Source organism: Eumetopias jubatus, unplaced genomic scaffold, assembly GCF_037043125.1.
Source record: "Eumetopias jubatus isolate StellerSeaLion01/CBP00866 unplaced genomic scaffold, mEumJub1_p1.0 scaffold_4, whole genome shotgun sequence".
In the NCBI taxonomy this organism is placed as follows: domain Eukaryota; kingdom Metazoa; phylum Chordata; class Mammalia; order Carnivora; family Otariidae; genus Eumetopias; species Eumetopias jubatus.
The window spans coordinates 59,244,665-59,269,017 of record NW_028274810.1 but is presented as its reverse complement, the minus strand read 5'-3'; the positions used below and the strand labels follow the sequence as shown (position 1 = coordinate 59,269,017).

The 24,353-nt window shown below is 43.1% G+C and overlaps 1 protein-coding gene across 9 annotated transcripts in view; it reads left to right on the top strand.

Moving 5' to 3' along the window:
- Positions 1-24,353, top strand: part of FGGY (FGGY carbohydrate kinase domain containing) — a 418,161-nt gene that overhangs the window by 7,260 nt on the left and 386,548 nt on the right. For 7 of the 9 annotated variants that reach the window (XR_003609898.2, XR_003609900.2, XM_028106805.2 and 4 more), the window contains 2 exons: positions 11,213-11,427; positions 22,672-22,783. Coding sequence is in view for 7 of the 9 variants with exons in the window: in XM_028106805.2 (XP_027962606.1) it covers positions 11,213-11,427; positions 22,672-22,783 (327 nt within the window). In the remaining 2 variants the exon portion in view is untranslated. Of the gene's footprint in view, positions 1-11,212; positions 11,428-22,671; positions 22,784-24,353 lie in introns of those variants that run through there. The other 2 variants (XM_028106807.2, XM_028106808.2) reach the window with 2 other exon arrangements.

The following is a 24,353-nucleotide window of genomic DNA, read 5'->3' as shown; positions in this document are numbered from 1 at the left end:
TGGCTTGGAGGAGGGGGCATAGGATTGAAGTCCCTCTCTGGTTTTTACTGGCTCTGTGACGGCGGTCAAGTAACCCAAGTGCACAAAACCTTAGTTACCCTATTGCTAACTCTGGACCCCTCTAGGGTTGTTGGCTATTAGCAAGCCAGTGTCCTAAGTTACTGGTACCAGGCCTGGAACAGAGTAAGCACTCCTAAGAAATTTATTGATCCAAGATGAGGCTTGGCTCAAAATACGTTCAGGAAACATTTGGATTCATGTGAAGATACATACTGATAAAACACAGGTCACACTAATTTTAGGGACCTAGGAAGAGAAGACTAGGGTACTTGATGAGGGCTCCCTCAGAACCCTCCATCATAGACAGTTTGTGAAGATATTCGAGCAACTTTTCCCTTTTCTCCTGAACAAATTATTCTGATATTAGTGTCAGAGATTGGGTATTGGGCCGAATGGGCCACCGATTTGTCCCAGTATATGTTGCATCCAGGGGGTTCTCCAGGCAGGTAAAGACCTCTTAGTCCACTTACCTCAGCTCCCCACAATGTCAAATGGAAACACGAGTGTCTGAAGATCATTCTTGGGGAATGTATCAAGTGTGCCTCATTCCTTTTATTTTAGAAAAAGCCAGGGCGTAGGGGAGCGGTTATAGGAACCGAAAATCTATAGCCTGGAGGAAAGAAGACCACTGGGAGGTCACAAGAATCATCTCAAAGCATTTGAAGGGCTAGCTCACCTAAAAGGGATTAGGTGGTTTGGATGATCCTGTGGGACGAGGCGTGGAGGGTGGGAGCCATGCAAAGCAGAGCTCCACTCAGTGTTAGGAAGATCTTTCTTCTTCTTATTAAAGTAACAGCTGATCATTGTGAAAACGCTGGCAGGGGAGAGAGGAATTTAGAGATTGCCCTCCAAGTTTCCACGACCTTTCTTTTCCCTGGGTGTCCCTGTGGGAAGCAGGAGCTTGGGTGTTCTTCCTGAATCTCATCTTTTAGGTCTATATAGGATGCATTGGCTGTCCAGCTGTAGCATGGGTCGGGCTCGCCTGAGGGCTTCTGTGGCACTGGCCTTGGAGCTGCACTCCTAGAATCTCGGAATCAGTAGATCTGGGCTGGAGCCTGAGAATTTGTATTTCTAATGCCTTCCTTGGCCATGCTGATGTTGTTCTGCTGGAGACCAGTTAGAGAACCACCGATAGTCGTCTTTAAAAAAAAAAAAAATAGCACAAATGGGGTCATACTGGCATCTTGAAGAACTTGCTGTTTTATTTAATAACATATCATTAGCGTTTTTCTTTAGCTCCTTCTCATTGGTTTTAATAGCTCCTTATGTATACGTTTTAGCAAGTCCCCTATTAATTAACAGTTAACTTGTTTCCAGAGTTTTTATAAGTGTGCTCTTGCCTTGACAAAAACATGTTGTAGTGTACATTTTTTTATATCTCTCTTTTGCCAATCCGTAAATTCTTAGAAGTTAAACTGTTGGGTAAAAGGGTCAATTTTTAAAAATGGGCAGATTGTTCTAGACAAGGCTGAGCCCATTATTCTGTCACTAAAAGTGTATGAAACTGCCTATTTCCCCACTCTCTTGCCAAAACTCGGTAGAGTTTTGCCTGGAGAACTCCCCGGATGCAACATATACTGGGACCAATCAGGGGCCCATTCAGCCCAATATCCAATCTCTGACACTAATATCAGAATTTCAATTTTTGCCGACTTGTTACATGTAAAATTATATTGTTTTATACTGCATTTCCTCCATTATTTGTGAGGCTAAAGGTTCATATGTATTCATTGTATTTCTTTTTCTGTGAACTGCAAGTTTGTACTCTTTGCATTATAGGAAGAGGGAACAGTATGAGCAAAGGTGCCAAACCTTCATTTGAGGGACTGCTAACAGTTCCCAGGGTTTGAGTATAGGGGGTTGAGATTGGGGGGCAGGCGGGTAGGGGGGTGAGGTTAGGGAGGAAGGCAGGAGCCAGAGTTTTGAGGTTCTTGGGCTTATTTTGGGCAGAAGCAGCACTGCTGTAGTCAGCAATTTGAACTTGTCCTGTAGCTCTTGGTAATTTCAACAGGGTCTGTTTGTGAAAGGCACCGTCCAGTTCCCCAAGTGTAAAATTTAATCTTCAAATAACTCGTTCTTTATGCCTTTCACCTTGGACCTTAAATCCACTTGGTCATGCTTCATAAATAGGTAAACACAAGAAGAGGCCAAAGACCTTAGCTAGCTTCTGGCTGAGCCTGGTCTCTGACGAAGGAGTTTTGGGAGATTGTGTGGGGAAGGGATTTTGTTGTTCTAGCTAATACTGTCCTGAGCCTTTCCTGAGTTTGCTGACATCTGACAGCAGTCACTGAAGTTGGTGGGTTCTTCTGTTGTTTTAATTTGAGTGATTTTTCTCAGAAAAGCCATGGATTCCGGCCAGTATGCTAATGATAACGGCCTTGCTTTGAAGGTCTGGTTAGTTCTGTAGAAAATCATTTCATAGTTAATTATGTCAGCAAATCAACAGCAGCCTCTTGGAGAAGAAAGTGACAGAGGGAGAGAAACTACACATGTATTTAAATTATTCAGAACTCAGAGGTCAGGAATTCATGTTCCAAAAAGAAGAATCCATGTAATAATAAATGACTAAGTGTGTGTACACTTTTCCCTGTTATGGGCTTAGCTTGGTAATTGGCATATTGGGGTTAAAATATTATAACTTTGCATTTAGAAGCGGGACACCAGCCCTCACTGTCTTTCTTCCTTTTTTTGCTATTTTTCTGCTTCCAGGGCCCTGGCATGGGAGGGTGAGTCCATTGGATTTATGCTCTGGCTTTTAGTGAACTCAGTGTGAATTGGATTTGTAGAAGATAGACTGACTCCGACGAGACCCCTTGTCTGAGGTGTCTCTCTATCAACCTTCTCCCCTCCATATACGTGCCTCGTCAAGGGGGGAGATTGTCCTGGGGGAGGAGCAGGGTGCCTCACATAGAAGAGAGGCTTGCTAATAGTGCTTCTGGAACTCTCCAGGGGCAGAGTCCTTAGAGACTTTTTATTTTGAAAGGTATTTCACTATTTTATACATTAAACATCTTCCCCTCCCCCACAACCCAGTACTTCCCCTGTTACTATCTTTAGCTACACTGTGCCTATCAGCAGGTCCAAGGAAGTAGCCGGTAGAACATTCTCCCTTAATATCTAATGTTGCTTCTAGTAGCATGTATAGTGACATAAAGTAGTCTTTATGAATCAGAGCAGGGAGAAGCCATTTCTAATGATTGAGTATCCAAGAAGGTTTCGTAGGATAAACACACTTGGAAGGGCATTCTGAGTTTGCCCAGGATAAAGGCCACTTGGTTCATAGGGAAAGCCAAGTCACTTCAGGGACAGTAGTAGCAAGAGCCCTGCTCTGGCTTAGACAAACCTGGATTAAATACAGCCTCCTTCCTCTCCTGGCTCTGTGACCATCAACTGGAGATTGATCTCGCAGAATTTCAGCGGCCCCATCTGTAAATGGGAAGAAACGGCATGTGCGTCATCGATGGGTGTTATAAATGGGGCATCCCTTCTCCCCTTCGCTGCAAAGAGAATAGCTAGGTAGGGCATTGTAAGGAGCTTGGGAGGCATTATAACAAATAAGGAGTTGCTTTACCGGGATCACACGGATTGAAAAGAAGAGGGATCCAGCGGTGTCGTACAGAGGAGGATGTGGGACATGCAAAGTTTCATCTGCTCTTAGGGCACTGTTTGTTGTTGGAGTTTGGGGATGTCTTCTCATGAGTCAGGTTTTCCACCCATGATTTCTTTAGGACCTATGCTCTGCATTTGTCCACAACATGGTTGGATTTTGTATTTGTGTCAGCTGTCGTGTCTTGCCTGGGCGGCTGGTGGAGGGTGGTGGTTTTGGCTAACAGCCAGAACTGGCTTCGTTTTGATTCTGTGGCTGCCACATTGTGAGGCAGGCATGGGGGTTTGGTGAGTTCTGACTTCTCTGCCTTTTGGAATCCAACTTTGCATTAACAGAACAGCCAGCCTTTCTACTGTTAATACTATACGCCTCCTTGAATCACCTCGTGCTTATATTTGAAAATGGCCTGATAGACAAGATCCTCAGCATCCTGAAAAGTACGGAGTTTCTGATCTAGTGGTTGGAACAGTGATGAAAACAGTCCACTGGTACTTCCTTTGCCAGCCATCATCGCTGCATTCTGTGGAGAAGGGTGGTGTTGGAATAGGGACACTTGGCCGAGAGTGTGGCTGGGATTCTGGTGGCAGCATGAAGCCACTTTATTGCCATATGTAGCTCGCGAGGTGCATTCGGTTTAGCTTGAAGTACAGAAACTAGGAATAATTTGAGTCATCACCACTTGATTTGCAAAAATCAGATTCTTACATTAAATTGTCAGCTCTAAAATCAGAGCTCCTGTATTTTTTAGCTTCCTTACTGTCCCGGCACAGAGAACGCACTTAACATTTGCTTTGTTTCCTGGAATTTGCGATGTTAGATACAGGCGAACATCCAGGTCTAGACTACGTATGTTGCAGGTGTCCAGAGGCGATTTGGTGTTGGAAGGGACATAATAATGGCCCTGATAATTGCTGCTGTTTACAGAGCATGTACCGTACATCCGGTGTTATGCTAATCAATTATATAATCTCAGTTAATCACAAAACACCTAGGACATTGGAGCTGTGGGAGATAGCTTTTCACGGTAAGAGAAGAACTGTGAGTGACCTGTACTGTTTTCCCCCCTGTGTATTCTTGGTAAAACCAATAGACAACCAGTTATTATTGCCAGATTAGCTCTTTACTTCCCCTCCCAAGCTTTTTTGCCATCTTACATACAGCATGTGTGATTTGTTTAAAGTGCTATTTAGTTCTTTCTGTTAGAAGACTGGAGTGGACAGGCGTACTCATTGTTTATCTTTTTCTTTCCAACCTTACCGACTGTCTGTTTGCAATATGACTAACTAAATAAATTGTGTGGGACTCTTGTACCTGAGCTCCCAGCAAAGTCCAAAGATCAACGTCGAAAGACGATACTGAGTTCCCTCTCCGATCCCTGGGACACTGTTTCTGTGCACACTGTCACCTAATTGGTCCTGGAGGAGTGGCTTTTTAAGAAATAGGACTGAAGGTAAGCTCACCTACTCTAGAGGATTGTAGTCTTAGGAAACAGTATTATTGCTATTAAGTTATGTAGGGGAAAAGGAGGAAGGAAAAATACAAGAACAACCCCCAAATGGTGGGTTTTCAGCACAGTATTTGTAGCATTGACCCCCTTCTTAGAATTACTGAAATAGTTTTGCAAAGAACAGCCTCCCAAGTCCATGTCCCTCTTCCTTTTTCATGCTGCATTTTAGCAACTTACATGTTTGGTGAAGAATCAGCTGTGAAGCCTGTGGTTTCCTGTGGTACATTACTAATAATGTTTATATAAGCTATTACTTAATGAACCGTATAAATATTTATCATAGGAACAGTATTTTGATCATGAATAGGGGCTAAAAATGAGTCCCGTCTGATGTGGGAAACAAAGGCAGAAGAAAAAATATTTCCTTACTACCTACAGCCCATTGACAAGTCCTTGAAATAGGCAGATCTGACCTTCCTCTAGGGACTCAGCTGCCTTGATGTTAATACTTGGCTAAGGGCAAAAGGCAATCTGAACCCAGCCCCTAGGATCCTGTAAGTCTACTTTAACATAAAAAAAATTCCTTTGGAAACTTCCTTTATCTCTTCCTCTCAAGATACATGTTGGCAATCATCCTCTAAGCATGTGACCCACCAATATACATCTGAAGGGTCTCATGACTGAGGTTTACTAAACAATAATAAATGACCTTTCCAAACAACAGCCAGCCCCTTCTGGATCTTGGAAACCTTGTTTCCAAAATACCTGGGAGGCTTGCGTTGTCCCTAACCCCCTCCCAACTTGAAAGTATATAATGGGCCACTTCTCATGACCCCAGTGCGGCTTTCTGCCCACGGGTCCTGTCCCATGGTGCTTTGATAAAACGACCTTTTTGCACCAAAGACCTCTCAAGAATTCATTCTTGGCCATAGGCCTCGAACCCTAACATCTTTCCTATATCACAGTCCATGCTGGGGACTTGGATGGGAGGCTGTTTCTTCCCTTTGAAGGATCTTACAGACTGAGAAGTTAGGTGGCCCAGGACTCGTGTCCAGCACAGCTTGAATTTTTCTCTATTATTTTCTTTCTCGTGGTCCCCACAGTCCATGTCCTCATTTCTGTCTGCCTGTCACTGTCCCCGTAGCCCTAATAGTAATTTCTCTTTTTAGAGTATTCATCTTTGCCTAAAAAGAATGAGATAGAACCAAAGTTCTGACCCTCACCATTCACAAATTGGGCTTTGCAGCCCTTCCACCTTAGCCTCAAATCCCAGCTCCTCAGGTTCTGCGCTGTGTGACCTTAAACAGCTTTATTGCTGAGAACCTCAGTCTCCTTACCTGGAAAATGGGCTCATACTGCCTACCTCACAGGGTTGTTGCAAGGAGTAGATGCAATCACAAAATCATGTGCATGATTTGCAGAGAGAGCTTAATTGCTAATCGTTGCTACATTTGTTGTTGATAATTGTTACTGAAGAAGTTAACAAAGAATTCTGTTTTCAGTTATAGGTTGGTGTTGTGGAGGGAGCCCTACACTTGCCATAGAGGCTGGCGTTCAAGCCTCGGTGCTGCCGTTTACTGTGTGTGCCTGGGGTGAATTTCCCCATCCCCCTGAAGTATAAGATGGTGATAGGTTTACCAACTCAGTTGAGTTTCATTTGGAAGAGATTAAGGCATGTGTGCAAGTGCCAGACACACAGACTATCCTCCTCCTTATTACTATTTTTTTCTTAGCAGATTAGAAAATGGAATGTTTTCCATTTTGCAGTTATTTTATTTGTTGAGGAGAAGGGGAACTGGATACAGTTTGGAGCCCAGGACACAGCAGAGTACTTGTGACCCAGGAACAAAGGGCACCGAGGGGAAGACAAGGGATCTGAGTTGCAGAAAATTCTGTGGCAGGGTTTTTAAAACTCTCAGGGTCAAGTTTCAGGGAAGCCGCCCAAGGGCTTGAACTTACTTCCCTGCTTTCAGGGTCCAGGTGTGGAAACAATCACAAAGAGATCACTGAAAACTATAGTAATGGGAAACATGGTGAACCTGAAATACTTAATTAGGATCTATTTCTTAGAAAAACATGAACTGGGAGGTGTGCATGACCAGTGCTGGGAGGTATGGTGCCCTGTTCCGCGTGGGTTTGACTGTCCCTGACTGATGCCTTGGTTAATGTGGTTTAGAAATGGGTGGTTTGTCAGAGAGAGGCAGCCTGGCATTGGGGAAGGGTCAGGCTCTCGAGGTGCACGGCTTGAGTTGGGAGGTAGCCAATCTTAGACAAAGGAGGCAGTGTCCTTGGCAGATAGGCATTTAATAGATGGAGGAGAATCAGGCAGTAGAGCACCCTGAGAATGGTTGAGGACTTTGGAGCCAGAGGGAATGGGATGGCTGTCAACTCTATTCCTTACTAGTTATATGACCTACGGGAGCAAGCTACTTTACCTGTCTGGGACTCAATTTTCCTCATCAGTAAAATGGGGATGATATTTTTCTGAATTATCTTCAGGAGTTGAGGTCAGGATTAAAAGTGGTATGGCAATAGAAGCAAGCTGTTGAACAGAGCATTGGAGACACAGTAAACATAGTACCTTTTATTATTCCCTAAGGATAGGTTTTAAAGGGATGCACAGAGTCACAAAGACTCGAGTTCCTGCTCTGTGCCAGGCACCGGGTTAGCACAGGGGCTAGCTGTGATCCCAGCAACAATGGAGTTAATAGTAAAGCTCCACTGCTCATATGAGGTAGGGGCTTTCCTGAAGGGTGGGCCCCTTTCCTGTTTAGTGAAGACATGGATCCAAAACTGGGGTAAGTCCTGGGTCAGCTACAGAGTAGAAATCTGCCTCTAGATTTTCCTGGAAATAAATCGGATGTCTGGGTGGTGGGTGATAAGGTGTTGCACTCCCTGCCAAGGAAGATAGAGTCAGAAGTGAGGAACCCAGGCTTGAGCTGGGCCAGCCCCCTGGGGGAATCTATCTCGTCACTGGGGCCAAGCAGGAGTGGGTGGCCACATTTTCAGTTCCTACCCAGCAGAGAAGCCTGGGTGATGGCTGGTCAGTTTGGGTAAGCCAGAACGTTTGTAGAGACTCTTCACTTCCTACTTAATTCCTTGTTTCTCTTAGAATAGTCTTGGAGAGTTCTAGCCAAGGGCAGAGGGTTGTTGGCATGCTAGGATCAGTATTAGGAGCAGCACCTCTGGGCCTTCACGCTGGAGACAGTGAGATGCTAGAAGAGGGAGTTCCAAGTGAAGATGTGAGTGTGGGAGGCTGAGCACCTGCTTGGTCAGTCTTCCTCCTATTTGCACATAAAGAATGTTGAGGAAGCTCTGAGCCAGTGCACTGTCCTATTTGATCCTTTAAGGTATCCTCAGCTCTTAGCAGGGTGCCTGGTGCCTGGCCCAATCTGCGTTTCTTTGAATGTCAATCATGGATTCGTGAGGTGCAGTGCTATTTCACATACCACTAAGAATAAGAAAGACAATGTTACCAATTAATTGTAAGATGCCATCGATTGTGGGATTCATTGATTTCAGAGAGGCAAAATGTGAAAAAAATGAGTGTCCTAGAATTAATAAAATGTGGTTGTAGGCATCCAATAAATATTTGTTAATTGGATGAATGAAGCGTACAGAGATTAGAATCAAAGCAAAACACCAGTACCCATAAGTACAAAATTAGGAATTCAAACTATTAAAGCATGAACCTCTTCGTGCTTGTTTTCTATTGACCTCACCGACCTAGTTGTTCATTCAGTACACATTTATTGAAAATTGATTCTATCTCAGACACTGCTAGGAGCTAGGGATACAGAAATCACTAAGTTCCTTTGTTTTTCAGGTTCAGGCCAGTAAGGGAGTCAGACCTGGAACCCCCAAAAATCACATTTCAGAATGGTTAGGATTTAAAAGGAAGTAGGGAGGCGCCTGGGTGGCTCAGTCGGTTAAGCGACTGCCTTCGGCTCAGGTCGTGATCCTGGAGTCCCGGGATCAAGTCCCGCATCGGGCTCCCTGCTCAGCAGGGAATCTGCTTCTCCCTCTGACCCTCCCCCCCTCAAGCTCTGTCTCTCTCATTCTCTCTCTCAAATAAATAAATAAAAATCTTAAAAAAAAAATAAAAGAACGTAGGGACGCGGTACTCTCCTGGCACCAAGGGACGGAGAAAGGCAAGGAAGTCTTTCCTGAAGAGGAGATGGTTGAGTTGGAACTGAAAATGTGGTCACCAGGCACACAAGAGAGGAAGGGGTTAGGAAGGGAAGGGCAAGTACAAAGCAGTGGGGCAGATGCACCTGAGAACCTGTGAGGGGTCTCAGGACGTCTGGAATTTCGTGTAAGAACGGGCAGGATTGTGTTTGACGACGAGGACGGCCGCAAACGGAGGGAAGCTCCTGGTGGGCCTGGGATGCCATGCCCGGGGCATCAGGCCGTATTGTAGCCATCCTGAGTCCCGAGAAAGGACCCAGCAGAGGGATGGCTCTGGGGAGACGGGGAGGGTGGAGCTGGACCCATCCTTGTTTCACACGGAGCAGCTCTACTTTGACTTGTTTTATTTAAATTTTCTGTGAGTCCTGGCTTGGAGAAGACGAAGGAATGCATAGTTTGACAACTGGTGCTGTGGGTCCTGTGTAGCTCCTGAAACCCTGGAAGCGAGGGAGGCAGGATGATGGTTTAAAGTGCAGAGGCTGGAGCCCAGCTGAAGGTAGCACACGTGCTCACCGTGGCGTCCCTGCTTCCCTCTCCACCTGCCTGGGAGCCTGCAAGCCAAAGGGAGCAGACCCCATTGGGGAATCATTGTGATTAAGTCAGAAGCAATCACTTTTAATGAAGCTGTTTTTGACTGGGATAAATATCCAGGAAGCAGTAACTGAACATCTGTGGGCTGGCTTCGTTTTAGAATCCCCAAGTGTGACTTTGCCGAGGCAACATTACCTTTTTTGCAATGGAAGGGCTCAAACCGCTTTCTCTGTGGAAATGAGACTCCGGGTGCTAAGACTGCCCCGAGCTCACCTGGAGAGCTGTAGCCTGTTCACCGGCGTGCTTGTCTTGGGGGCTTGTTCTTACTCAGTGAAAGGCTGATCTGGGAAATGAGAGCCTCTGTGAGATTTCTTTGTCATATGGGCTAATCTGACCAGAGGGACTTAGAGCGGCAGTGAAGGCCAAGGAATTCCTGAGTGTTCTCTGGTCCGATTTCCTTGTAACTCACAAGGGGTCTGTAAAGAAAACAGATTGTCTAACAAATTCCTGATTCTATCTCCCATGAGACTCCTTCCCCATTCCCAGTCACTTCATGACTCGGCTGCAGTATATTTGCCTCTTCTCCAAAACGACCCCGCAAGCTGTTAAGAACGAACTGGAAGGGCCTGGGATTGGCAGTGCACAGAGGGGAGACCGTGGGTCCAGGCTGCTTGTGAGTGATGCCGCCACGTCTCTTCACTTCTTCGAGACCTGTTTCCCCGTCAGTACAATGTGCATTATGTACACTTTCTTACGTGTGTGGACCTAGCTGTAAGAGAAAAGTCATGTATCTCTTGGAGTCTCCCCCTGATTACCTGTAAAGTAGAGATTTGAGTATACTCTCCTTCTAGAGTCCCAGTGAAGAATAGAGGGGGTGCATGTACTTTTCACCGTGTTTGGCATGTAATAGGTACTTAGTAGATCTTTTGGAATGAGTGGTTGACAGGGTAGGTGAGGTAGATGAGTACTTTGTAGTACTGTGGCTGCTGTCCTCCTGATTCAAATTCAGTGAGAATAAATGCGTGTCTGTTACCTCTAGATTGGCTGGATTCCACAGCCCCATATATACCTGTATAGCACTTTTCACCCAATATCACGACTTTGCTTAAATTATTATGCAACTTGCAACTGCTGAACATCTGACTTCCTTCCAAGAATGGAAACTCCACGTCTGAGGCCTTGCCTGTCTTGTTTACCCACCACCTAGCGCAGTGTGCCCCTTAACATACTTTTAGCACTCGGCCATTTTGTTGGGTAGAATAAGTAAATGGCCACCAGTTGGTCAGCTGCGCCCCTTTTATTTCCACTTGAAGGTGTTTTGTGCCTGATTTTGCAGACCCACTTGGTCTTCATGTGGTTTTTGTCCTTGGTTACTGCAGGTGGAGGGACCACAATGCCTGGCAGAGATCAGGAACCAAGGAGCTACTACGTGGGTGTGGACGTTGGAACAGGCAGTGTGCGTGCGGCTCTCGTGGACCAGAGGGGCATCCTTTTGGCTTTCGCAGACCAGCCGATCAACCAATGGGAGCCTCAGTTCAACCACCATGAGCAGTCCTCCGAGGACATCTGGGCCGCATGCTGTGTTGTCACAAAGGTATGGCCACAACTGTGGCGTTCTATCCTTGCGTATGCTCCCCTGCTCCCACCTGCTGAGCACGTCTATTGTGCACTCCTGCTACCAGGGACAATGTTGGGATGCTTTAGCTACAGGCCTTGCCTTTCAGGAGCTCACAGTCCAGTGACAGAGACCAGTAGACGGCTAAACTATGACTCAGTAGGTGCTGGGGGCTCAGTGGCTGTGGCTGGAGCTGAGGAAAGAGTAACTTTGAGGGGTTCAGGTGGACGGGACCCAGGATGTGGAACATGAAGAGGTTCTGGTCACATGTGACCGGATGTGGAAGAGGTCACTGATAATCGTAGCTAACACCTGTGCCTTCATGTGTGCCCAGTGCTATGTAGACTGTGTTAGCATGCATCGTGTATGTGAATCCTCTCAAGGACCCTAGGAAGGTAGTCCTTTTACAACCCCTATTGTACTGAGGAGGAAACAGGTGCAGAAAGGTTAGGTGACTTACCCAAGTTCATGCAGTTAGTAAGCAGCAGAGGCGGGAGTGACTCCAACGCTGCACCCTGAGTCGCTGGACTGTCCTCCCTTCCAGGTGGACAAGTGGGAGGAGCCTCATTTTGTTCAGAGGCAACAGCATGTGCCAAGGCATGAGGGGCAAGCGCTTGTGGCATGTTTGGAGAAAGCAGGGACATTGAGTTGTGCCAGACAGATGTTGATGTGGAGTGGCCTTGGATTGCAGTCCGCCCGCTGGCTCGGGAAAGGAGGAGATGCTCATTTGTCTCATTTGACTGTTTGGTTTTAGAACCTGGTGATCTGGAGGGACAGAGATACTTTGGTCTTTTTTTCCTTTTGGAGGGAAAAATAAAAGTCCTGGTTTCTCTTTTCTCTCTGTTCCTAGTTTTGTTCCTTAAATATTCATGAAGGGCTTGGTAATTTGCAGATGGACAATTCACCATTCTGTGTGTATTGATCAGTCTGTTTAGACTTTAATGAGCTCTGGGCTACTGTCAGTACCCCCAGGGAAGAAGGCAGAGAGAGGAGGTGGGCGTGGGCAGCGCCGGTGCTTTTGATAGGAAGAAAAGTGGGGGCACATCTCTTCTGCCTGTTTAATTTTCCTTCTCCCTCCCCACTCTCGGCCCCTGCCTTGGTGAGAATCTTCTACTCTTTGCCCTTGGGTCTCCTTTGTTCTTTGAACATATAGCCTTTCTTGCCATTAAGGAAATTGTCAAGAAGAAAATACAATCCCCTGATGAAAAGCTACTTTAAAAAAGGTCTGCTCTAAGTACAGCTTGGTTTAATGGTAGATTTTTAATCATCTCCTGGTGACGGCCAGCCCGTCATCTGTGTGAGCCCCGTGAGCCCCATGAATGCCGTGGGCATTTGTCCTAAGCGAGGCTGTCTCATTGAGGCTGTTGGGGTAAAGCTGCTGGGTCTTAGGCTGTCCCCTCACATGGAGTATGGCCATGTGGCCGTGGGCCAGCAGGCATAGCATAGGCCTGACACAGCTCATTGCTGGTGTGAGGTTTAGAGAAGGAAGGAAGGTGCCTTTCCTTGACCATCTGGTCCTGTGAAAAGTGTGTGCCCCCTGAGCAGGGGTCATGTTTTGTTTATCTATAGTTCCCTAGATTTCCTTGCCTCTGATATGCCCAATTCATGTTTGTTGAGTACATGAATGGATGAAATGTCTGTTATTTTCATTATCTGGAATGTTCTTTTACCTTCTTCACCTGCCCAACTCCTGTGCAGGTCCTTGTAATTTCCATCATTACTTGCTCCTGGGAGCCTTCTTTGATGACTTCTGGCCCCTGCCTGCCCTTGCCAACTTGAGAGGAAAGAGAGGGTGAGAAAGCCCTCTCTGCCGCCTCAGAGCCCACTGTCTTCACCTGTCCTCACCACATAGCACTTATTCTGGTCATTATCGGATTGGATTGTAATTGGTGACTTGCGTGGTTTCCTCAAAACCACGAGCCGAACTCTTGAAGAGAATCACCCCTGTACTCCCAGCATCTAACATGTTGCCTGGCATAGCGTTGCTGCTCAGTCAATGGCTGCTGCATTAATGTTACTTAGAGCTAAAAACGAACAAATAAAATTCTGGCATCCCTCATCTTGCTTAAATGTCGCATAACTGTGTGAGATAGACTGCCGTTCTTTCTGTTTGACACATGAGAATATTGAGGCTGTGAAACTAACAGGCATTAGAGACAGGACAAGACCCCTAGCAAGATGGCTCCAAATCCTATTCTCTGTTCCACTACTCCCACTGCTCCTAAAATTGGAGGGTCTTTAGTGGGTTGGTACTCACAAATCTAAAAAGTGCTATGGGAACACCTAAGTCTTGGAGGTAGACACTGTCCCTGATTTTAAGGACTTCTATCTCTTTTTGGACCCATAATCTTAATCATCCCAAGAAAGTGAAAACATTGCAAGTTCGTGTCTAGTGAATACCAGCGTCCATTAGGAAAAAGGAAGAAGATAAGCCAGAGGTGTCATTCAGCCAACAGGCATTTGTCGAGTATCATCTAGTTCTCACACAATTTTCTGAGCACCTACTATGTGCTATGGTTTTTGCTAAACCCTGGAGTGTGTACGGAAGAGGTATATAACAAATTCTCTGCCCCTAAGGATGAAATAGTTAAGTTGCATGGAAAAACCCAGCACCTATGAGGCCAACGAAGTAGTGTTTTGTTCTAAGTTGTACTAGCTGTATGAGTAATGGCTGGAGGGAGGAGGAGCAGAGAGGGAGTAACCCATGTGGGATTGAGCAATAATGTTAACCTCTTACAGTCGTAGAACCTGTGTGATTTACAAAGCATGTTCATAGCCTCTGATTGTCATACAAGGTAGGTGGGGCAGGGTGGTGGTTCCCATTTTACAGTTGAAAAGAAAAATGGAGACCCAGAGAGTTAAGTGACTTTCCCTAAGTCACCCAGGAGTTGGCGATAAGCCTGAACTCAGGTCAGATCTTTGCCTTCTTTCCCTGTCTAGCACCACGTACCTTTGTTGCTTGTCTGGATTCGTGCAAGAACCTAACAGATGTCACGTATGCACTTCCCCCTTCCAATCCCATCTCCTATTTGCAGCTAGAGTGATTTTTTTTAATTTATTCATTTGAGACAGAGAGATACAGAGAAAGAGAGAGAGCATGAGCAGGGGGAGCTGCAGAGGAAGAGGGAGAAGCAGGCTCTCCACTGAGCAGGGAGCCGGATGTGGGACTCGATCCCAGGACTCTGGGAATCATGACCTGAGCTGAAGGCAGAGGCTTAACCATCTGAGCCACCCAGGTGCCCAGATTTTTTTTTTTTTTTTTAAATGTAACTGGATCTTGTCACTCTTATGCTCACTATCCATCCATAGCATCACACTACTATTTGGATAGAACTCAGGTTCCTTAATGTGGTCTTCAGGCCCTGCCTGGTTTGGGTTCCACCTACTTTCCTGGCTCATCTCATGATGCTTCTCTCAGCTGCCTTTGTTCCAGCCACACTCTCCTTCTGTCCTGTCCCCAGGCATGCAGTGAATGCTCCTTCTAGTCTCAGGATCTTTATACACATTGTTTCTCCTTCCTACAGACTCTTCCCGCCTTCTGTCAATGTATCTAACTCCTCTTCATCCTTGGATTTACACCATCTAATACACTAGTCACTAGGCATGTGTGGCTATTTAAATTTAAGTATTTAAATAAAAAACAGTTTAAAGTTTGGTTCCTTGGATGCACTGGCCACATTGCAGATGCTTGGGAGCCATGCATGGCTGGTGGCTACTGTATGGGGCAGCACAGACACAGAACATTTCCATCACTGTGGGAAGTTCCACTGGAGAGTGCTGCACCGAATCTTAGCTCAAAAGTCCAGTCCTTCAAGGAGGAAGCCTTTTCTTACCCAATATCACCTCCAAACTAAGTTCTATTTTACTTACTTACCATAGAACTTCACATGGCTTGTGAATCATCCATTTTTTGATGAATAATAAATAATAAAATATCAAATAATAAAAATAAATTTAAAAATAAATCTTTGATTTTTTTGAGTTGATCTCTATCTTATCTCCTAGATTTGATGTTTCAGGGGGGTAGGAACTACAGTTTGTTCACCCATATCCTAACATCTCGTAGACTCAGGAAGTGTCAAAAGAATGAATGAGTAAAGAAATCGAGATCTCTATACTCCCAGTCAATGGAGAAGGCTTGAGGAAGGGTGTATGGCTAACTGGGACTCTGGAGAACTCTAAGAGATGACATTCAGAGCTGGAGGAATGGCATGGGCAGAAGTGCTGACATGGGTATGTGAAGGAGCTAGACAGGGTTGGGGCAGATGGGTTCCAATTGGAGGAAGAGGGGAGACTGCATTGCATGAGGGGGCAAACCTGGGACAGCTGGTTCTGAGGCCATAGGGTATCTTCTAGAATCATCCTGTGTTTCAGATTGACTAGCAGCTGATTCAGGATGGCTTGCAAAGAACAGAAACTAAATTCAAGGATGCCAGTTAGGAGGCAGTTTCTTCTAATGAAGTTCTAGAGGCTGAAATTCCTTTGAACTATCAGCCCTGGGAGGCTAGGACTACGTGTGTCTTATTCAGCATGTGTACTCCTTGCTGGTACATACAGGTGCTTAATAATTTCTTTTTTCCTTTTTAAGATTTATTTATTCGAGAGAGAGAGAGAATGAGCGCACAGCAGGGGGAGGGGCAGAAGGAGAGGGAGAGAATCTTAAGCAGACTCCCTGCTTAGCACATGGAGCCCAAATGTGGGGCTCGATCTCACGACCCTGACATCATGACCTGAGCCAAAATCAGGAGTTGGACACAACCTACTGAGCCACCTGGGCACCTCAGTAATTTCTCTTTAATCATGAATGGCTGGGTGAGAACGTTGGCAGAGGAATAAATAAGAGTGACAAGACTGACTTTGGAAGGAAGATCTAATAGGACTTGGAGAAAGTGGAGAGGAAGGAGGTGAAGGTAGTTTCAGAATTTCCCTTCTTAGGAGAATGTTGGTGTCCTTGATATAAATGGAAGTGTTTGGTCTCCATTTCCACTTATCTTCAAGGGACACCACCACGCCTAAGCCAAGATGCTGTGTAGTCCTGGTCCAGGGTTGGATTTATGCATTGTACTAGTCACTAGAGTAAATTTTGTTAAATAGAGTGTCTCCAGGGGCCTTGCAGGTAACATACTCCCCATACAAGCTGTATTAGCCTGCTTGCTGTTCCCACCTCAGGTCTTTGCCCTGGCTGTTCTCCTGCCTGCAACAATTTCCCACCAGATTTCCCTAAGGTCAGCTCCTCAGGTCCTTTATGTGTTAACTTAAATCTCATATTCTCAGCAACCACCTCCCTCTTTTTTGGCACTCCTCATCCCCTTATCATTTCCTAGTACACTATATGTTTTTTTTTTTTGTATTAGGTATTGTCTATTCCTAATTAAATGTAGTCTCCAAAGGAGCAAGGATTTTTTTTTTTTTTAATATTCTCTTTGTTTCCCAAATACCCAGAAGAGTGCTCAGCCTGACCCGAGAAGAGGTTTGATTATATTTGCTGACTGATTGAACGTGTGAGTAATTGAATTGTGTAGGCAACAGGGAGTGATGAGCCTGAGGGAACCAGGGATTTCATAACCCCACACACCCTCAAGGCTGACAGAGGCATTCAGATCAAGATTGAAAAGAATACAGTACCATCCACAAAACTCAGTTGCGAGTTGGACTCTGTCTGCGAGGCCCTAGGCTTTGACCCTTGCTCCAGAGAGAGCTAAAGAAAAAGCCAGGTGTGCCTCTGACCCTCCAGTTCTCAGTTTGGAGGGTTCCAAAGGAATACTGTCCCCCCACCCAATATGGCAGAGCCCGCTGATTTAAAGCACATGCAGGACTGAACTGGTTCCCACCATCAGAACAAAGCGACGCACAATCCCTTCCCCAAATACTTGTTTGCTGCCCCATAGCTACGAGTTGACAGATGTTAGACAATGGACCAGGTTACCAAATGAAGTTGCAGAAATCTTCTCTGGAAATTCTTCAGAAGAGCAATGCGCTTTCTCTCTAGCTGTGGAAGTTCCCTCGATGCCAAGTCATTGGGGTGAGTTTACTGGACTGCTTTCTTCTTCCATTAATAAGAGCACTGAAAGGAATCCTCCGGTCAGAGGTCAAGTCCCAGGTACCTTCTGGGTAGTGTGGCCTTGACAGCCATCTTTCTGGGATGGTTTAGATGGGGGCGGGGTTGGGGAGTCGGGTGGTCCTACTCCTGGATCAGCATGATCATAAGACATTTTCATGTAAGGCTGGGGTTGTGGCTACCTAACCGAATCAGATTTAAATGCATGTCACAATTATTCTTCTAGTTCTTTTTTTTTTTTTTAAAGATTTTATTTATTTATTTGAGAGAGAGAGAATGAGAGATAGAGAGCACGAGAGGGAAGAGGGTCAGAGGGAGAAACAGACTCCCTGCCGAGGAGGGAGCCCGATGTGGGACTCGATCCAGGGACTCCAGGATCATGACCTGAGCCGAAGGCAGTCGCTTAACCAACTGAGCCACCCAGGCGCCCCTTCTAGTTCTTTGTGATTGATTTCTGTTGTAGAGATGGAGAGGTTGAACTTTGTGAGTGAAAGGGCATGAGTAGAATTTAGAACTTTGTAAGTCTTCAGAGGGGTTCATAAAATAGATTGAAGAGAATATTTTCTTTGCACCTACTGGAAAGTTACTCCCACCATAATTCTTGAGAAGGTTTGCATTTATTCAGTCTTTTTGATCACTATTCCCTTTGCCTCTCATTTGTCCGTGTGCTTACGTGACATAGAGCACGCTATGCTTTGTGCATAAGAAAGATTTCATGAATGTAAGTGTAGATTGGTCAGTGTTGTAAAGGTGTGCAGGGCATTCACCTCGTGCTGTGAGGCAAAGATATTGCCAGCAGTCACAGATGGGTCACTAGCAGATGTTCCCCCCACCCCTGGAATCCTAAATCACAAGTCTGGGATTCTAAAACAGGGAAAAAGAAGAATTGTGTATTTTAAATGGGGATGGACACTTTTGAGTTGACTTGTGTGGGATTAAAAGGTTATCATTTTTTGTTTTTTAGAGAGAGCATGCATGTGCTTTTGCATGCACAAGTGGGGGCGAGGGGCAGAGGGAGAGAGAATCATAAGCAGGCTCCACTTTCAGCGTAGAATAATAGAAATAATCTATTATTTTACAACTTTAAAAATTATATAACAATGTAAAAAGTCTCCTGTTTCCTCCAACTGCAATTTCTGCTCTTAGAGGTAATCACTACTGTTAACAATTTGTTGTATACAAATTCATCCCTAGCTTATGATTTTTCAACTTTATGATGGTGCGAAAGTGATAGGCATTCCATGGAAACCATACTTCGAATTTTGGGTTTCGATTTTTTCCTGAGCTAGTGATATGTGATATGATGCTCTCTCTTAATGCTGGGCAGTGGTAATGAGCCGCAGCTCCCAGTGAGCCCTGTAATCCTAACGGTAAAGAACCAACACACTTACACCATTCTGTAACCATATAGATGTTCAGTTTTTCACTTCCAGTACAGTATTCAGCAAACTACATGAGATATTCAACACTTTAGTGTAAAATAGGCTTTGTGGTAGATGATTGTACCCAACTGAAGCAAATGTAGGTGTTTTGAGCACATTTAAGGTAGGCTAGGCAAAGCTATGATGTTTGATCGGTTAGGTATATTCAGTGCATTTTTGACTTAACGCTATTTTCAACTTATGATGGGTTTATCTGATGTAAGCACATCCTAAGTGGAGGAAGATCTCTATATTTTTTTAACCTTACTAACATGTCATGGATGTCTTTCCATTTCATCTTTAGCTGAACCTCTTTAAAAATATTTAACAATTTGAGGTATAATTTACATACCATAAAATCCATCCATTTAAATATATAATTCAGTGATAGTACTGAATTTACACATTCGTACAATTATCATTATAGTCACATTTTAGGATACTTCTGCTACTTTAAAAAAGTTCCTTTATGGCTGTTTGTGGTCACTCCCCAGCCCCAGTTATAGATAACTGTTTATCTGCTTTCTTTCTTTATAGTTACTCTTTTTTAGAAATTTCATATAAATGGAATCCTATAACATGCATTCTTTTGTGTCTGACTTCTTTCATTTAGCATAATGTTTTTAAGGTTCATTCATGTTGTTGTACTTAACAGTTGGTGCCTTTTTCTTGCTGAGTACTATTCCATTGTATGGGTATACCACCCTGATTAACCATTTGATTAAACTCTGACGGACATTTGATTTGTTTCCAGTTTGGGGGTATTATGAATAATGCTGCTATGAATATTTACATATAAACATTTATGTTGACATATGATTTTATTTTTCTTGGGTAAATGCTTAAGTAAAATTGCTTGGTTGTATGATAAGTTATATTTAAAAATTGCCAACCTGTTTTCCCAAAGTGGCTGTATTTTCCATTCCTTCCAGCAGTGTATGAGGCTTCTACTTTCTCCCGAATTTTCTAACTCTTAGTATTGTCAGTATTTTCCAATTGTGATTTAGTTTGCCTTTTCTTAATAACTAATGATGTTGAGTATATTTCCATGTACTTATTGGATATCTGTATGTCTTCTTGGGTGATGTGTATATTTAAATCTTTTGTCCATTTTGTAATTGGGTAGTTTTTCTTATTTCAGTTTTAAGAGTTCTTTATGTATTCTATACATAGGTCTATTATAAGATGTATGAATTGCAAATATTTTCTCCAATCTGTAGCTTATCTTTTCATTTTCTTATGGTTGCATTTGAAGAGCAAAATTTAAAAATCTTGATGAAGTCAAATATATCCATTTTTTTTTCTTTTATGAGTCTTGCTTTTAAAGAAATCTTTGTCTAACTCATGTCAGAAAATTTTCACCTACAAGTTTTGTGGTTTTATTTTTTACATTTGGAGATATGACACATTTTGAATTAATTTTTGTGTGCATGTGAGGTAAAAGTCTAGAAGTGTAAATTTTTTTTGTTCTTGCATGTGAACATTTAGTTGTTCCAGCCCTATTATTTTCCTGTCCTTTTGCCATTGAATTGTCTTGGTACCTTTATAAAAAATTAATCAACCATAAATGTTTAGATTTGTCTCTTATATTTCTGTTCTTTTCCATTTAATCTATAAATTTATCCTATGCCAATCCCACACTAATTATATGATAGTTTTATATAAAGTTGAAATCAGGTAGCTTAAGTTCTCCAACTTTGTTCTTTTCAAAAATGCTTAGGCTCTTCTACATTCTCTACATTGCTACATAAATATTAAGAGCAGCTTGTCAATTTGTAAACAATAACAAAAAAATCCCAAATATCCAAAAACCTGCTGAAATTTTTATAGGGGTTGTGTAGAATCTGTAGATGAATTTGAGGATATTGCCATTTTCACAGTGTTGAATTTTCCATTTCATGAATATAGTTTATTTCTCCAATTTGTAGCTTCTTTTGTAGCAATGTTTTATAATTATTAGGGCATTGGTTTTGAATTTCTTTTGATAAATTCATTCCTGAGGGCTTTTTTTTTATGCTATTCTGAATGGAATTATTTCCTTAATTTCAATTTTGATATGTTAGTTGCTCGTATATAGAAATACAGTTAATTTTAATATGCTAATCTTGTATCCTGTGATCTTACTAAACTTGCTTATTATTTCTAGTAGCTTTTTTTTTTTTTTTGGTAGCTATCTTAGGATTTTCTGCATATGAGATCATGTTTTCAGCAAAAAAAGGCACGTGAACTTCTTTCCAGTCTGTGTGCTTTAAATTTCTTTTCTTGCCTAATTGCATTGGCTGGAAACACTAGCTGCAGGTTGAATAGAAGTGGTGAAAGAGACATTTTTCTTTGTTTATAATAGGAGGGAGTCATTCATTTTATCATGAAATGTATTGTTAGCTGTAGGTTTTTGTAGATGCTCTTTATCAGGTGTGGAAGTTCCCTTGTCTCTGGGTTTATTAATTTGTTTTGTTTTTCTCTCTTTTTTCTGCATCTGTTGAGATGACCATTTGGTATTTGTGCTTTATGCTATTAATATGCATAATACATTAATTGATTTATGGATATAAAATCAACTTTGCATTCCTGGGATAACCCCACGTGGTCATAGTATATAATACATGTTTTGTAGTTAATATTTTGTTAGGGATTTTTACACCTATTTTCATGGCAGATACTGGCCCATAGTGTTCTTTGCTTTTGATGTCTTTGTTTGGCTTTGATAAGAGAGTAGTGCTGGCCATGTAGAATTTGTTGGACAATGTTCCCTCCTTCACTATATCCTAAACAAGTTTGTGAAGGAATGGAATTATTTCTTCCTTGAATGTTTAACAGAATTTGCCAGTGTAGCCATCTGGTCCTAGAGACTTTTGTTTTGTTTTATTTTGCATTTGTGGGAATGTTTTAAATACAATTTTGATTTTTCAAGAATAAATCCTTCTCAAAAATTAAATGCTTTGATTTTTCAAGAATAAATAAATGTGGCTTTATTCACATTCCATAGCCCCCAGATGGTTGTTTTTGATTATTTTGTCCAGCTTGATATTTTTATTTTGCTGAAAGAATTTGCCACCCCTCTTCAGAGTACCACACTCAGAAGCTACTTCTCTGCATCTTTTTAATGGCTGTACAATATTCCATTTTGCAGATGTACCATAATCTAATAAAAAATAGTTTTTCCAAATTTTAAATATATTCTTAAATAGTGATACAGTTAAATTTAATCCACATACAACTTATGCTAATAATTCACTGAAGTAGGTTCCTAGAAGTGAGTTGGCTGGGCAAAAGTTATGCACATTTTTAATTTTAATAAATACTCTAAAGTTATTCTCCAAAATTTGTACCAAATTATTACAGAGATAGAATAATATAAGAGAAGGTCCACTTCTCTCTATCTGCCACTACTGTATACTGTTAATCTTATACATATTTGCCAATGTAAAAGGCAAAGATTGGTGTATTTTTATTTGCATTAATTTATTTAAGTGGAGTTGGGAATCTTTTTTTATGCTCTTTGTTTCTTTTTATTTTATGAAGTGACTTGCCATGTCCTTTGCTTGATTTACGATTAGATTGGTTGTCTTTGTCTCACTAATTTATAGGATCTTCTGTTATTTTAGTTATATGAAACTTTTATCTGTTTTCTGTTGTAAATATTTATCAATTTAGCCGTTCACTTTTTTTCTAGTCGTAACTGTTTTCAGTCTTTTAAAAGCCTGTCTTGTAATTTATGTTTTTGTTTGTTTGTTTTTAAAACAGCAAGTTGTACAAGGGATTGATGTAAACCAAATCCGAGGGCTTGGGTTTGATGCCACGTGTTCTCTGGTGGTTTTGGATAAGCAGTTTCGTCCTTTACCAGTAAACCATGAAGGTAGGACCATTCCACTTTCTTTCCCTGGTGGTGGGAGACTGGCTGGGCCCCAGGTGTAACATGAGGTCAGGTGTCTCTTATTGCCATGGGTGAGATTTAGTGGTGGAGCACGGAGGCCAGAATCATGTCCTGGAGGTTACCTGCTTAGAGAACTGTTGGTGGCAGTGGTGACATGGGGGCTGGATTAGGGAGAGACTTGGCTCACTAATGCATAGAGCCACAGTGGAGAGCACACTGAAGGAAGGACATGGAATCATTAGCTCAGAGTGAGCAGCCTTGAAACAGGCAAGTGGTCTGGGTGTTTTCTGGGAAGGGAGTGTCAGTGCCTGCAGTTGCTTTGTGTATGATACTCCCATAGCATCTTTATTTGGATAGGTGAGCCAAGTCCATATAAAGGAAATAGAATAAGGTAGACAGGACCATGCATCACACAGAAGCTGGAAACAGATTGGCTTCTTTGTTTTCAGTAGCCAGACCAAAGGACATTCCCACTTAATGACATTGTCCTAATAGAGACTTGTGAGTATAATAATGAGCTGTTCCAAATGTATGTGCCACTTGGCTTCACCATCAGAAGCTTTTCATGGGTCAAGATCTGTCCCTCTTGGGAAATTTTAACAAGTAGCACAACACTGAGGTTGCAAACCCAAAAGCCCATAGTAGTCGGGTAGGTAATGAAAATGAGTAAAGTGGACCAGGTTTGAAAAAAACCCGATAGCACATGTGTGGAGATAAATTTCAACTAATTTTTAACCTTTTCATGAGCAGAAGACATTTGGGATGGTGGAGACCACAGCACAGTGGAAATTGCATGTTCCATCTAAGGAGCGTGGCTCTAGGCATCGTCAGCGAGTTGTTGCCAAGATAGCCATTGCAAATGTGTTTTAGGCCAAGATTGTGTTTGAGAACCCTCCGCAGTGGACACTACTATCGCAGTGCACTTCTTAACAGGTGGCTATGGATACCAGGGTACACTGGGACACCTTGGAACTGGAGTCAGAAAGGTCCTGGATCTCAGCTCTGTTCATGCTGAGTCATGACACCTCGAGCGAGTCACTTTCCCTCTGCATTTTCTGAAAGAATTGGAATTTAGCTTTGCTGTGAGGATTGAGAGCCTGACACCTGAATGCTCAGAAACATTTCTTCCATCCGATCATGAATTCCTAAAAAGAGAATGTGTACCACTCACTTTTATGGACCTAATTCATAGAATAGTGATTTATATAAGTTACATGTGCTGGAAAAAGTATGCAAATGGATGGATGGTTAGAACACAGTGGTAATGATGTCCGTCTTTCTACACACACACACACACACACACACACACACACACTCACACTCACACACTCACTCACACACTCACACACTTTTCCCCCTTTTTGCCACATTTATTAGCACCTCCCATGGGCCAAGCCCTGTCTCATTGAGTGTTGGGATGTCAAAGACAAACATGAATGTTCCCTGTTCTCAGTGGCTGATCACTGGCTCGCCTGGCATTGTTCTGGCCTAGGAGGGCAGAACAGCCCCAATCTGGGCCACTTCAGAAAGCACAGACCGAAGAAATGGGGCT